Raw genomic sequence first — 13,839 nt, forward strand, 5'->3', positions numbered from 1 at the left:
GGCTCCCAGGCACTTGGGCAGGCCCAGCGCGGGCAGGGTGGGCCCGGGGTGCGGTGGGAGTGGGGGAGACGGTTCCGAGCGCGGCGGGGGCCCCTCACGTGCACAGGCACTGACCCGGATGTGGGCACACGTGGGCACACGCACACACACACACACTCACTCCTATCCCTCTGGCACACCGGGGACATCCAAGGACTTAGCAGAGCCTCTGGGCCCCGGGCCCCACGGTCTGCAGCTCCTGGCAGGCCTCAGCCAGTGGGGACCTGGGGCCGTAGTGGAGAGGTCAGGCGGCCAGCGGGGCAACACAGGGACACCCCTTGAGAGGGTTCCACAGACACCCTGGGACACACCCCCAAACCCTTGCAGTCTCCAGACAGGACGGGGCTTGGGGGACATGGGCGGGAGTGAGGGCAAGAACGATAAAAGAAGGTTCGTAAAAATTCCAAGTCAAATTACTGATAAAATTGCCAAATGAGCAGTGTTGAGGGCACGGTGCTCCCTCTCCCCGGGGCCCCAGCCTCCCGGGTGCCCCCTCTCAGGCAGGTGGCCAGAACCGAAGGCAGAACACAGCCTCTGAAGAGGTCCCAGCCCCACGCAGCGGAGGAGGAGGGGAAGCGGGAGGAGGCGACTCTGGGTCTCTGTTGAAAAAATCCAGCCGGGTCGAGAGTTATTGCTTGTCCTCCAGTGGAGCGGCTGGCCCAGCTCAGTGAGCAAGGGCCGCAGCCTCCAGGGCCCGGGCTTTCTTCCGCCTCTTCAGAAGCAGAGGATTGGATGCGTCTTCAATCTTTTTTATCTTGATCTGCTCGTAGTCGACCCGCATCGTGGCCAAGGCACTGGTCATCTCCTCCTGGGGGTGGTGACCAGGAGAGACGTCAGAGACCACAGATGGAGCGGGCAAGGATGGGGTGACGTGTGGGAGTGGAGACAGAGGGCAAGCCGGCCAGAGAGCCTAGGGCCAGCTCAGCAGAGCCCCTCTAAGGGCCCGGAGACCCCCAGCAAGCCTGGGGGAGCAAAGAGCACCGACTAGGAGCCAGGAGACCTGGTCTCACGTCTGCTCCAGCCAGTCATTAGCTGCGTGACCGTGAACAGGGCACCCACCCAGGCCTCAATTTCCTCATCTGCAAAGTGAGGAGACTGCAGAGGACCTCTCAGGCCCTTTCAGAGGCAGAGTGTAACGGCTGGCAGCAAACAGCCACAGCCAACTTTAGACTGACGCAGAAGCCTCTGCCCACAGCCAGGTCGGGGAAGCGGCTCAGAGTCGCTGTGGTACCAGACAACCCGGGGTGAGAGGATGCAGAGCCAGCCACCTCCCTGAGCACCGCCGAGCCCCCCGGCCAGGCGCCCCCTCACCTTGACGTCCTCCCACCTCTCCTTGTCCTCCTTCAGGACCCGGCTGGTGTGCAGTGGGGTTTGAGGGACCTTCGTCGATTGCTGGGGGCAGAGAAAAGGCTCCGAGTGAAGACCTGGAGCGGGGTGGGGTCCGCAGTGGACCCAGGTACCTCCAGCCCACGGGGCTCACCATGATCCAGGGGTGGTTCATGAACTCGGTGATGGTCATCCTCTGGGTGGGCTCGGTCTTCAGCAGGTTCCGGATGAGCATCTTCACTGCGGGAGGAAAGCAGGGTGCCCACAGGGGACAGAGACAGCGCAGGGGCCACCCTCCCCTCCTGCTCCTTCCCAGTTTTCAAGGAGAAGCCAGACTTATAGGGGGTGTGGACACAGACCACCCAAGATGCTTGGCCCTGAGGACCATTACAGACAGCTCCACCATCGGACAGCCCCGCACGTCCCAAGCCCTGGCCCTGCTGGGCCCTTCACACAGACCAGGTGTGGGCTGGTGAAGACCCACAGCCACATCACTGATAGGAGATCATCCCTACACACACACACACACACACACACACACACCACAGACACAGACACACAGGCAGGACATACCCAGCAGGTGCGGGCTGGGTGAAGACCCACAGTCACATCACTGATGGGAGATCACACACACACACACACACACACACACGCGCGCGCGCGCGCTCTTTACCTTCCTCTGATACTTCTGACCATTCTGGGTTGGGGAATTCATACTGGCCCATTCGGATGCGACTCTTCATGCCCGGAGAGATGGCAAGGCCATGGTTGGAATAGAAGGGGGGGTACCCACACAGCCTGAGCCGAGAGGAAGCAGGAAGAGAGGAACAGAGCTGATGTTATTTAGGTCCCGCACCAGGACTTCTTGCAAAGTTCACAGAGAAACTGGGACTCACTGATTCAGGTACAAAGTCAGGGACAGGGCCCAGGAATCCAACACACTGCGTATCTAAACCACATATCTTCCCGCCCGTTAGCCAGTTCGTAGCACTGAGCTGTCAGAGTCCACTCAACACTGAGCGGGGACACGCAGGACCCCCAGGGCACCCCCATCCAGAAGGGGCCGCTAACCGTGGCCTCTTCCTCTCACCCCAGAGGTAGATGCTTCCATCCACGCCTGCCCAGCCCGCGTCCCCAGCCCCTCCCCACACTCACAGGATATACATGATGACACCCAAGGACCACATGTCACAGGACTTGTCGTACTTCTCTGGGCCCAGCACCTCTGGAGCTGTAAACGAAGACGAAGGCAGTGGAACTGGTCCTCAGAACACCAGGAGCCACCCAGGCCCTCTGTGGGTGGTGTGCCCACCCAACCCTTCAGCCCATCACGACGGGACCGCAGCTAGGCCTGGAAGGGGGACAGTCATAGCCCAGGCCCAGAGCTGGGTAAAGGAGACCTGAAGACCCTCCTCAGGGGGAGCCCAAGGGCCAGAATCTCAAGATAAAGCAAGTCTTGAACTGCAAGAGCCTTTCAGACTGCCTTTTAGTTTGACAAACCCATTTTGAGAGTTTCCTCTGTGCAGTTGGTTGGGGGTCCTGGACCAGAGGCACATCCCTGACCCCCCTGGGGGTCTGACGGGAATAAGAGCTCTTCTCAGTGAAGTGCACACATGCACAAACTTCGACCCGTAACCTCACGCGCCTAACTTCCCATGCCACTTCAGGCCCACGAGATCTGCTAAGCCTACTTCAGGTCAGGTCACATCAGAACTGGGCTACAAAGGGCCGGCAGACACAATTCTCCTGGGCCCTGGGGCCCTGAGACCAGCAAGAGGAGGCTCTGGGAGAAGCTCCGGGAAAAGACAGGCTCCCAGGCTTTCTCCAAACTTACCCACGTAGTATGGCGTGTAACAAGGAGTGGTCAGAGAGTTGTGACTGGTGGTTTCCTTGGCAAAGCCAAAATCAGTAAGTTTGAGAATGGCGTTGGGCCTTTTGGAGGTGTATAAAAGGTTCTCGGGCTAGAGAGAGAGAGAGAGACAAGGAGTATCTCTGCTGAACCTGTGAGCGGCCGTCAGAAACCTGCAGGGGAACGATTCCTCCTTTTCTTCCCGCCCCCATTCAGCAACTGTCTGTCTGGCCCCTATGATCCACACACCATCGGGACCCTCAGCCCCTGCCCCTCCAGGGCTCACGGCAGGCGTGGGAGTAAAACACTGATGCAGAGACAGAGTGAGCACCACAGGGACACAGACCAAAGGTGGGGCTGTGGGGGTGACTGAGGAGCACGGCCTCAGAAGGCTTCCCGGCCGGAGCGGGGTTTGCCCAGAGGGCAGGGCCTGTGGGGCAGAGAGGTGCCCTGCCAACTCTGCCACGGGAGCCAGGCCGCGGGGACACAGGACAACCCTGGGGACCTTTTCGAGGGCCACAGTGTCCCTGACCCCCACGGCCTCTAGGCCCCCTGCGTTGGGGGCTGGGCGGGCAGTACAAACAGCTGGTACCTTGACATCCCGATGGGCGATGTTGATTGAGTGCAAATACTGTATGGCCTCGCCGATGCTCTTCATGATCTCTGAGGCCTCTGCAGAGGAGACGGGAGCAGGGAGACAGAAACCAAGTCACAAGATGTTTCCTTAGGTTTGAAAAGCTGAGGCAAGAGCCCTCCCAGGAAGCCTAAGGCCCCCAACGCCCCCACCTGCCCCACAAGGCGAGGCGCAGGAGCAGGCAGAGCCCCAGCAGCAGGTGGGCGGAGGGCCTGAGCACCTCCTGGGAGCAGGCCCCTGGAGCCCCGCTGCCCCGCCGCCGGGCTGGGCCCGTGACAGACCCTTTCTACCTCTTTCCGTGAAGGCCTGGTCTCCTCGGTCCTGGATTCGACTGAACAGTTCTCCGCCATCCAAACTGAAACAAAGCCACAGTGAGACCGGGGCCGTGACATCACACTAGCGCGCTCGCCACTGCCCTCCAAGAGGAACGAGGCGCTTGCATGCTGAGTTTCAGCATCCCCAGCCGGCAGTCCTGGGAAGGAAAGGGGCCCGGGCGGGGAGCAGGGTCAGGCTGGGCCGGGAACCAGAGGGAAGGGCTGCTCACCACTCCATGACGATCAGCAGGCACTTCCGCCCCGCGTACAGGTTCTCGTAGACGTCCACGATGCGCACAATGTGCGGGCACTGTGAGGCGCGCCAGTGCAGCTCCACCTCGCGGCGGGCCTTGGGGCAGTCCTGCAGCATCTGCAAGCCAGACCTCCTGAGGGAGTGCGGGGCACCTCCCCTGGCCCGGCCTGTGTGCCCACCAGCCCCCATCAGCACGCCACCAAACACCCCCGCATCCACATCCTGCCCGCCCCAGCCCATCAGCCCCATCCACCCTGCCCCAGCCCATCAAGTCCCCTGCCCCAGCCAATCGACGCCCCACCCCGGTCCATCGACGACCCACCCCAGTCCATCTGCCCCCAGCCCCAGCCCATCCACCCCTGACCCCCGACCCCTGGCCCTGGCCCATCTGCCCCTCCCCGGTCCATCAAGTCCTCGCCCCGGCCCATCCATCCCCCAACCCGGCCCAGCACCAGCCCTCTTGTCACAGCCCCACACCCCCTCCCAAGCCTGACTCGGGGCTCTGCAGCTCTCTTATCTGCTCTAAAAGAAACTTCAGGATGACCCCTAGTGAGGTCTCCACAGCTGACCGGAGACCACCCTTGACCACGCAGGGAAAGACGGTTGGGCCTCTCCCCAGCTAAGGGCATTAAGTCTACTCCAAAAGGCAGGCAGGGCTGAGCACTGGGAGGCAGAGAGTACAGGATGCCTGGGTGGGAAGACAGACTGAGGAAAATCCAGACAACCGTGGAAAGGGACCTAGAGAAGGGAGCCTCCAGATCTGTTAGGAAAGGAAGCTCTAAGATCCCTAAACCCAGCACACCCAATCCACAGCCATATCCTTTCAACAGCAAACAGCCTCGGGAGCCAGCCAGTGTGATCTAAGCCCTGGTTCTTAATAGATCCCCAACCTGGAGCAAGTCACTTAACATGAGCCTTGTTCCCAACCCCTCTTCTTTCAGGGACCAGAAGGGCAAGGTATTAAAGGAGCCTGGCTCCCTTACCTGCGTCAAAGGCCGAGACTTGACTAGTCTAAGCTGGTTTCATTAATCCCAAGTGTTTTACTAAGACCCAACACTGGTCAGGTAGCACTCTGCAGGAAATCTGAGGCACGGCCTCCTGAAAGGAGCAGAGCAGGCAGCATGTCTGCCGCGCGTGGCACCGTGCCAGGGCAGTCACTCTGGTACCAGGGGGCACCTTGCAGCAGGGGTGACACAGCGGAGCACTAAGACACCTGCCGCGAAGCCACGAGTCTTGCTGAGGAAGATCAGATGGCCAGAGAGGAGCCAGGCTACACAGGAAGGGGAAAGGCAGACCAGGTACTGCCAACAGTAAAGCTAACATTTAGGCTGTGGTCTGTGACATGCTGGGCTTTGCCTAACTGTACAACAGCTGCCCATTTTACAGGCTGAGGAAACTGAGGCTCACAGAAGCAACGTGTCCCAGGCTCATTTCCTGGGGGAAGCCAGGGCTGGAATCCAGGCCATGTAGATTCCGAAGCCTTAACCTTTCCCACGATACCATGCAACTTTTAGAGGAGGGGTGGAAGCCAAGACTTGTTAGTCTTAGATCACCAAAAGCAAACTGGTTTCAGAGACACAACCCCCAACAGGTACCCAGATAATTCAGTCTCCTAGGGAGCAGTCACCATGGGGTCACACTGCCACCTGGTGGCAGTCTAGGGACACTGCACAGATCCTGAGTTTTGCTCCCTTCATTCACTGAAAAAGGTTATTTTCCCTTCCCACACAGTATGAAAAGCAGGAAGAGACTCTGGATAATCTCATTTGCAAGTATTTCAATTCAACAAGCATTTACAGAGCTCCTACTATGGACCACACATTGTGCTAAATGTCAAAACCAAAACCAAGAGTCCTGCTCTGAAAGAGACAGTTGGATGCCATCATTGGACATGAGTCTGGCAACTTCCGGGAGATGGTGAAGGACAGGGAAGTCTGATGGGCTGCAGTCCATGAGGCCGCAAAGAGTCAGACACGACTGAGCAACAGAACAACCTGAAAGAACTCAAACTGGGGGAAGGGGCATGAGCGAAGGTCGCCACACAGAAAATGCTTATAACGCAGTGAGAAGCTGCTGTGAGACTGCTAAATTCAGAGTTCAAGAGAAGCGTTCTCAGGGCAGCCCAAAAAGAAAGACCTCCATCGCCCTCTGCAGGCGCACAGTGCTGACGCCCAAGCTGCCACAGTCACTCAGGCAACAGGAGCTCAAGGGTCTGCAGTTAGGCGAGACTTGGGCCTGGGTCTGAAATCTGTCCATTTCTGGTGGCACAGCCTTGGAGAGACCGTCACCTTTTGAGCCTGCTCCACATCTGCAGGTCAGGGGTTAGAATATCTGCCTCCCTCCCTCACAGAGCCACTGCAAGACTCTAATGAAGAACCTGCGAGCGCGCTTTGTTATCAGAAAGGCGCTCAGCCCTGCAAGCCAGCAGCGTGACCGCCACAGCACAGGGGCCCTCCCCATCACCTCTGAGGGAGGCTGGAACTCGCTGATATAACCGACAAACCCTGATGTTACAAGTCACCAGCAAGACCATAGGCTGGGTTTGTGTCTGCAGCCCCATGACCACCGCCTAGAAACCAGCTCTGCTCAAACTTTCCACAGCTGTGCTAAGTGAGCACGCTGCTGCTGCTGCTAAGTCGCTTCAGTCATGTCCAACTCTGTGCGACCCCAGAGACAGCAGCCCACCAGGCTCCTCCGTCCACAGGACTCTCTAGGCAAGAACACTGAAGTAGGTTGCCATTTCCTTCTCCAAGTGAGCACACACCAAGGCCCAAACCCACGTGCACGCCCCTCAGGCCCTCCTAAACTCAGAGTACACAGTGCAGGTTCTGCCTGCTCTCTACCTCAGACACGGCAGTGTGCGGGGCATCACGCAAAAGAGAACATGCGGCTGGAAGCCTGGGTTCACATTCCGCCTTCAGATTTGCACACAGTTCACTCCGTAGCTGGCAAGGGAGGTGGAGTGACATAGTACAACAAACCTGGCTTTGCGAATCACACACAATTTGCATCCCACTTCTGCACTTCTCAGCTTGTCAAAACAAGAAAATTAGAGGAGTACTTTCAAATTCTAAGAGAAGCAGAGTAAGAATCCCCATGAACACCAGTAACTGACATCCAAGGATGTGTCCGACATCCTTGAATGGATATAAAAATCAGCCATAGTGAAAGCGAGACCTTCAACCCGGTCAGGCTTCCAGGCTGGCTGATGTCACGGGGCAGAGCCGTGAAGAGCCTAAGAGGCTGGGTGGACAGCTGTGGGGCAGCCAGAGAGAGGCAGGCAGGAATGCGCTAATCTGGAGGACTGGGCTGAGCAGAGACCGACAGGGGAGGTGCTGAGCTCTGGCCCGAGGAGCGTCAGGGAGAGAAAACAGGATTCTGGTGCGCCGCCAGGGGCCACCAGCAGAGGAACGCAATAGGCTCGACCAGAAGCCAAGAGAGTCACATGGAAAGGCTTCCACTTCTTTGGCCTGGACAAGGACAGGAGAGGCCAAAAGGCCCAGGACCGCAGCCCTGAGGGCCCATGGCTGAGGGAAGGAAGGGTCTTCCCACCAAAAAGCCAGAGGCCCGGAGACAAGGAAGCCTGAGGGGATTATAAAACATTTTAAGCCCATGCTAAGCCCGCAATGGATACTGTGACTTGCCTCCGCCCCCAGAGTTTGCCTCTGAAATTCCCTCCCCCAGTGGAGAAGGTCACATGTGCTAAACTGCAATGCAACAGGCAAGGCCACCTGCCTACAGGTGTGCCAGGAGGCAGGACCAGACGAGTGCCCGCTGCTGGGGAGGAACCTCGAGGGTGATGGTGGCAACGAGGGCACTCTCCTGAATACTGACCCATTACCACACGATCCAGCGATCCCACTTCTGGGTGTGTATCCAGAAAACCTCCGATTCAAAAAGATAACATGCATCCCAATAGCAGCACTATTTACAACAGCCAAGATAGGAAAGATGTGGTATATAAATACAATGGAGTATTACTCAGCCATAAAAAGGATGAAATAATGCCATCTGTAGCAACATGGACAGACAGATTATCACACTAAGTGAAGCAAAGACAAAATATCATATGATATCATTTACATGTAGAATCTAAAAAAAATGATACAAATGAACTTATTTACAAAAGAGAAAAAGACTCACAGACAGAAAACAAATTTATGGTTACCAGTGGAGAAAGGGGAAGGGGCGGGATGAATCAGGAATTTGGGATTAACAGATATACACTACAACATATAAAGCAGATAGTCAACAAGGACCTACTGCATAGCCCGGGGAGCTCTACCCAGTATTCTGTGATACACCATGTGAGAAAAGGATCTGAGGAGTGAACACACATACACACAGCGGAACCCCTGTGCTGCACACCTGAAACTAACACAACTCTGTAAACCAACTACACTCCAACTCAAAAACTTTAAATCCAAAGCAAAAAAACAAAACACTGTTCCATGCCTCCGTCTTCACTGGAATCTGGAGGCAAAAAAGGACAGTCTGCCTCATATCCCCCACCAAATCAATTTTCCATCATGGGACTGCATGACGACCTGGGGGGGGTCAGCATTCTAAGCCCAGGTGAGCCAGGGAAGCAGAAAGAAACAGAGGCCGGGGTCTGAACGCTGCTCACCAGAGGGGCCGATCTGAGGACGACAGGAAGAACAAGGCCCAGGTCCCGGGGGACCATCCCTCACAGGCTCCAGCACTCACCAAGTGTGCGAAGTTGGGGAAGATTTAATCCCTTTGTGCCTCAGTTTCCTGACCTACTAGTTCAGTCGCTCAGTCATGTCCGACTCTTTGTGACCCCATGAACTACTGCACACCAGGCCTCCCTGTCCATCACAAATTCTCAAAGTTCACCCAAACTCATGTCCGTGTCCAGTCGGTGATGCCATCCAACCATCTCATCCTCTGTCATCCCCTTCTCCTCCTGCCCTCAATCTTTCCCAGCATCAGGGTCTTTTCAAATGAGTCAGCTCTTCGCATCAGGTGGCCAAAGTATTAGAGCTTCAGCTTCAACATCAGTCCTTCCAATGAACACCAAGGACTGATCTCCTTTAGGACGGACTGGTTGGATCTCTTTGCAGTCCAAGGGACTCTCAAGAGTCTTCTCCAACACCACAGTTCAAAAGCATCAATTCTTTGGCACTCAGCTTTCTTTATAGTCCAGCTCTCACATCCATACACAACCACTGGAAAAACCATAGCCTTGACAAGACAGACCTTTGTCGGCAAAGTAATGTCTCTCTACTTTCTACTACGTTGTCTAGGCTTATCTTGGAGAAGGCAATGGCACCCCACTCCAGGACTCTTGCCTGGAAAATCCCATGGAGGGAGGAGCCTGGTAGGCTGCAGTCCATGGGGTTGCTAGGAGTTGGACACGATTGAGCAACTTCACTTTCACTTTTCACTTTCATGCATTGGAGAAGGAAATGGCAACCCACTCCAGTGTTCTTGCCTGGAGAATCCCAGGGACGGGGGAGCCTGGTGGGCTTCCGTCTATGGGGTCGCACAGAGTCGGACACGACTGAAGTGACTTAGCAGCAGCAGGCTTATCTACTGAACAGGACAGTAACAGCGCCCACCTGCACTAAGTGAACTAGCGCGTGTACATCAGTGCCGCTGTTACTGCTCTGCCCCAAACCCCTGCACGAGTCCCACTGGGTCGGGCAGCGGGCACCTCGCTCACACGCGTCTCATTCACGGTGCTGTTGACGGCTCCAGGCGCTGGTACAGGGACACCCAGAACACCAGAGAAAAGTGGGCTTTGGCATGTCGGCCCCGGGTCTCCCTCTCCCTTCACACCACCCAGAGAGCCGGGGGCAGGGAGCACATGTCCAGAGAGAAGGAAGCCGTCCATCCTCCCCACGACTGACTGAGTGCCCAGAGGGAGGGATGCAAAAGCCTGACTCAGGCACAGAATGCGGTGCCCACGTGTGGGGCACCCTGGTGAGTAAGACCTTCTCTGCCCTCCCAGCAGAAGGGCGGCACCTCTGCCGTGGGCAGGCTCACCCTCAAGGAAGGAGGCTACCTGGGTGCTCAGCAGGCCAGAAGAAAGGAGGAGGACTTGGGGGAGGAGGGCTGCTGCTGTGGGCTGAGTGCCAGCAAGCGCCTGAGCACAGAGCTGGCGGCCAGCAAGCAGCAGCCTTGGAGGGCCCAGAGGAGCCGGGAAAGGGGAGCCGTCTGGGTCAGCAGGAGCCCGCACACCCAGCCCACGAGGATGCATGCTACTGAGTGGGAGAACACAGGAGCAGAGCCACTAAGCTCCAGCTCGAGGTCCCTGAGCTGGCTGCTCCCAGCAGCACTGGGGTCTGAACCCCACTCCCACTGCGCCCAGAGACCCTTTCCCACCACCCCGAGGAAGGGCAAAGGGCAGAACATCTGCCCAAGGGTATCCATGATTCCAACAGCCACCGTCAGGGCTGAAAACCTACACAAGCCTGAAAGCGCAAAGCAGCTCTTTAACCCTGAAATCCCAGAATGTTAGAATTTTACCCTTTGGCACTAATCATAGGAGCTTTAACACTATATATATTCTAAGCCTGGCTTACTTTAACTAGAAATGAGTAACAAACTGTATGCCCAGCACCAGGCAACAGAGATGCTTTTTCAGGAGTTTATCTATATGATTTTCAATCATTAAAATAATGTTTCAGAAGAATATTTAAGGGGAAATAGATTTCTAAGGGTTTCAGTCACCCCGACACTATCAACAGTAGCACTTTATTCTTTTGCAACACAAATCTCCATCTGAAGTTTCCTTAAGTCTGTCTGATTGTAAGTGAAAAAGCAAGGGACAGGAGGTGGATGAACCTATAGCCTGTTATACAGAGTGAAGTTAAGTTAGAAAGAGAAAAACAAACATGTATATTAATGCATATATATGAAAACTAGAAAAACGGTACCGATGAACCCAACTGAAGGACAGGAATGGAGTCGCAGACAGGAGAGCGGGCCTGTGGCCGCAGCGGGAAGGAGAGGGCAGGACGAGTGGAGACGGGGCACTCACGCAGGCACGTGGCCACAGAGGAGGCAGCGCTGGCCAGCGCTGTCCGAGCCTGCGCCCGCGGTGAGCTCCACGGGGGAGGCAGCGCTGGCGGGCGCTGTCCGAGCCTGGGCCCGCGGTGAGCTCCACGGGGGAGGCAGCGCTGGCGGGCGCTGTCAGACGGCACAGGGGCTCAGCCTGGGGCTCCATGGTGAGCTGAGAGGGTGGGGGGCTCAGAGGCAGGGGCCGTCTGTGTGCTCACAGCTGATTCACTGTGCTGTACACAGAAATCAACACCACACTGTGGAGCAATGCTCCAACTAAAAGCCTTAAAATGATCTTCTAAAAAAAACTTTTAAGTGTAGTCCTATATGTATATTTAAATAAGTACAATCCTATATGTATATTTGCATATGTATACATGTCTTTGTATATGTATGTATACATCATATACATACGTATATTTATTTATATTCATATGTATACGTACACAGATGTATAAATCAGCCTGTATATGTGTGTATATATACACATATATATGGAACAGGAACCACACTCAGTAAAACGTTAATAACAATATATCTGAAAGATACAATAATAGGCGCTTTAATTTTCTTTATTGCATCTTTATTCTCTAAGTGACTCATAATTAGCATGTATACTTTTTAAAGAGCCAGAGAAGCTCAGCTCTCTGCATCTGACTCAGAGGCTGTCCCTCAAACCCCCAGGCCCAGTGGTTGGGAAACAGCAGCCGTGGGCGCCCAGGCAGCTCTTTCAGGGGCTGTGCTCTGGAGTCTTGAGCGGGGCAGTGGCTCGTGCCCAGAGGACACCCGCTGCTGCACAGGCCCCCACGGAGAGGAGACGAGCAGACCTGCAGTGCAAGCCACACAACCATGCTCTGCCTGCTCCAGCTCACCCGGCCCCGACCCTCACCTCCCCAGCGCCCCAGCTGGCAGCGGGGCATCCGTGTCTGGCTGAAAGATCACAGGACCTCTCCTCTCATCCAGCCTGAAACCTGGGAAACGGGGCCCCTGCAGCCCTGAATGGCAAACAAGGAGGTCTGAGGAGTCACGAGGCCGCACACTGCCCCAGTACCATATGTGACCTCCCTGAAGAGCGGGGTCCTCCCAAGGCCCCCTTCCTGGGTCTGCAGCCAATCAAGGGGGCGGGAGACACACAGCCCTCGCAGCCCCTGACCTCACCTGCCCCGACGGTCATCACCGGACACACGTCACGTGCTGGCATGGAAGCTGCTGGAACACAACGGAGAACACAGCAATGCAAGCCTGCCCCACGGAGCTTACACTTTGGTGCAGGAAGCACGCGACGAACACATTTTCTGTTTATTTTTAAATTACACATCATGATTTGTGCTATAAAGGACATAAGTTATGTGCTGTCACAGAAGCAGCAGTGCTGCTGAGCAAGAATCTCTGTTTTTCCCCCGATTTCAGAGAGATGGAAGGCTGCAGAGGTGTCTCTTGTCTCTCTTCATCCAGCTCAGCTCAGGACATGAGACAGGAGACATGGACAAGTCTTGGGTGAAATGATGGTTTTCCTCTACATCTATAGGGGCAAAAAGAGTAGGATCCCCTTCTAGAACCTCTGCCCAGCTCAGAGAGGAGCAACTGATGGACCTCGCCTAGGAAGTGATCGAAACAGAAATCTAACAGCACATTTTTTTTCAGTCTTTGAAGGTGAGATAGTCTCTGAAATAAAAGGCACACAGAAGTACATCATCAGGGTTCCACATGTTGGCACACACATTCTCAAACATTTGGTTGGGAAGTAAAAGTGATTTTCCATATTGTTTACTGATTCTCATTAACGTGACAGGAGAAAATCCCAACCCAAAGCAAAGCTAAAACTTACAGCGGGGAACCCAGTACCCAAAGCCTTTACAGCCCTGAGCCACTCTGCCCAGGAGAGTGACCTTCCCTGTGGTTCCCTCCCGCCTCAGCCTCGCTCTCACTCTCCTGGGCAGACAGGAAGGACCAGCTTCCAACCAAAAGGCAAGAGACTTACAAGTTATGCTTATAAACGACACATAGTTTAAAATATGTGCAACACGTGCTAACCAAAGGTTAACTTAATTCTGGCAAATCAACTGTAAAAGATTAACAATCCAATGTAAAACTGGCCAAAGAAGAAAGAAAGAAAATCAAACGAAAGAAGGTTGCTGCCACTCATTAAGAGAGAAATGTTTATAAAACATAACACTAATTTCACCCGAATGGAAAATTTTCTTTTTTTAATGTTTGACCAAAAACGAAACAAAAGAAGGAATTCTCTGGCAATCCAGTGGTTACGACTCTGAGCTCCCACTGTGGAGGACGTAGGATCCACTGCTGGTCAGGGAACTAAGACCCTGCAAGCCATCCAACCAAAAAACAAACTCCTGAGCTTATGCAAAGATTCTTGAGGAAAAGTCACCCTCTCATA

At 55.0% G+C, this 13,839-nt stretch overlaps 1 protein-coding gene across 1 annotated transcript in view; it reads right to left on the minus strand.

Moving 5' to 3' along the window:
* Positions 1 to 430: 430 nt before the first annotated feature.
* MAPKAPK2 (MAPK activated protein kinase 2) overlaps positions 431 to 13,839 on the minus strand; it is a 58,721-nt gene continuing 45,312 nt past the window's right edge. Inside the window, exons 5-13 of the mRNA XM_025277737.3 lie at positions 4,393 to 4,532; positions 4,139 to 4,203; positions 3,807 to 3,886; positions 3,200 to 3,326; positions 2,521 to 2,596; positions 2,039 to 2,163; positions 1,520 to 1,605; positions 1,351 to 1,431; positions 431 to 847 (exon numbers count right to left, since the gene is read on the minus strand). Coding sequence (XP_025133522.2) covers positions 704 to 847; positions 1,351 to 1,431; positions 1,520 to 1,605; positions 2,039 to 2,163; positions 2,521 to 2,596; positions 3,200 to 3,326; positions 3,807 to 3,886; positions 4,139 to 4,203; positions 4,393 to 4,532 — 924 coding nt within the window. The 3' untranslated portion in view covers positions 431 to 703. The remainder of the gene's footprint in view (positions 848 to 1,350; positions 1,432 to 1,519; positions 1,606 to 2,038; positions 2,164 to 2,520; positions 2,597 to 3,199; positions 3,327 to 3,806; positions 3,887 to 4,138; positions 4,204 to 4,392; positions 4,533 to 13,839) is intronic.

This window comes from Bubalus bubalis, chromosome 5, assembly GCF_019923935.1.
Source record: "Bubalus bubalis isolate 160015118507 breed Murrah chromosome 5, NDDB_SH_1, whole genome shotgun sequence".
Lineage (NCBI taxonomy): Eukaryota > Metazoa > Chordata > Mammalia > Artiodactyla > Bovidae > Bubalus > Bubalus bubalis.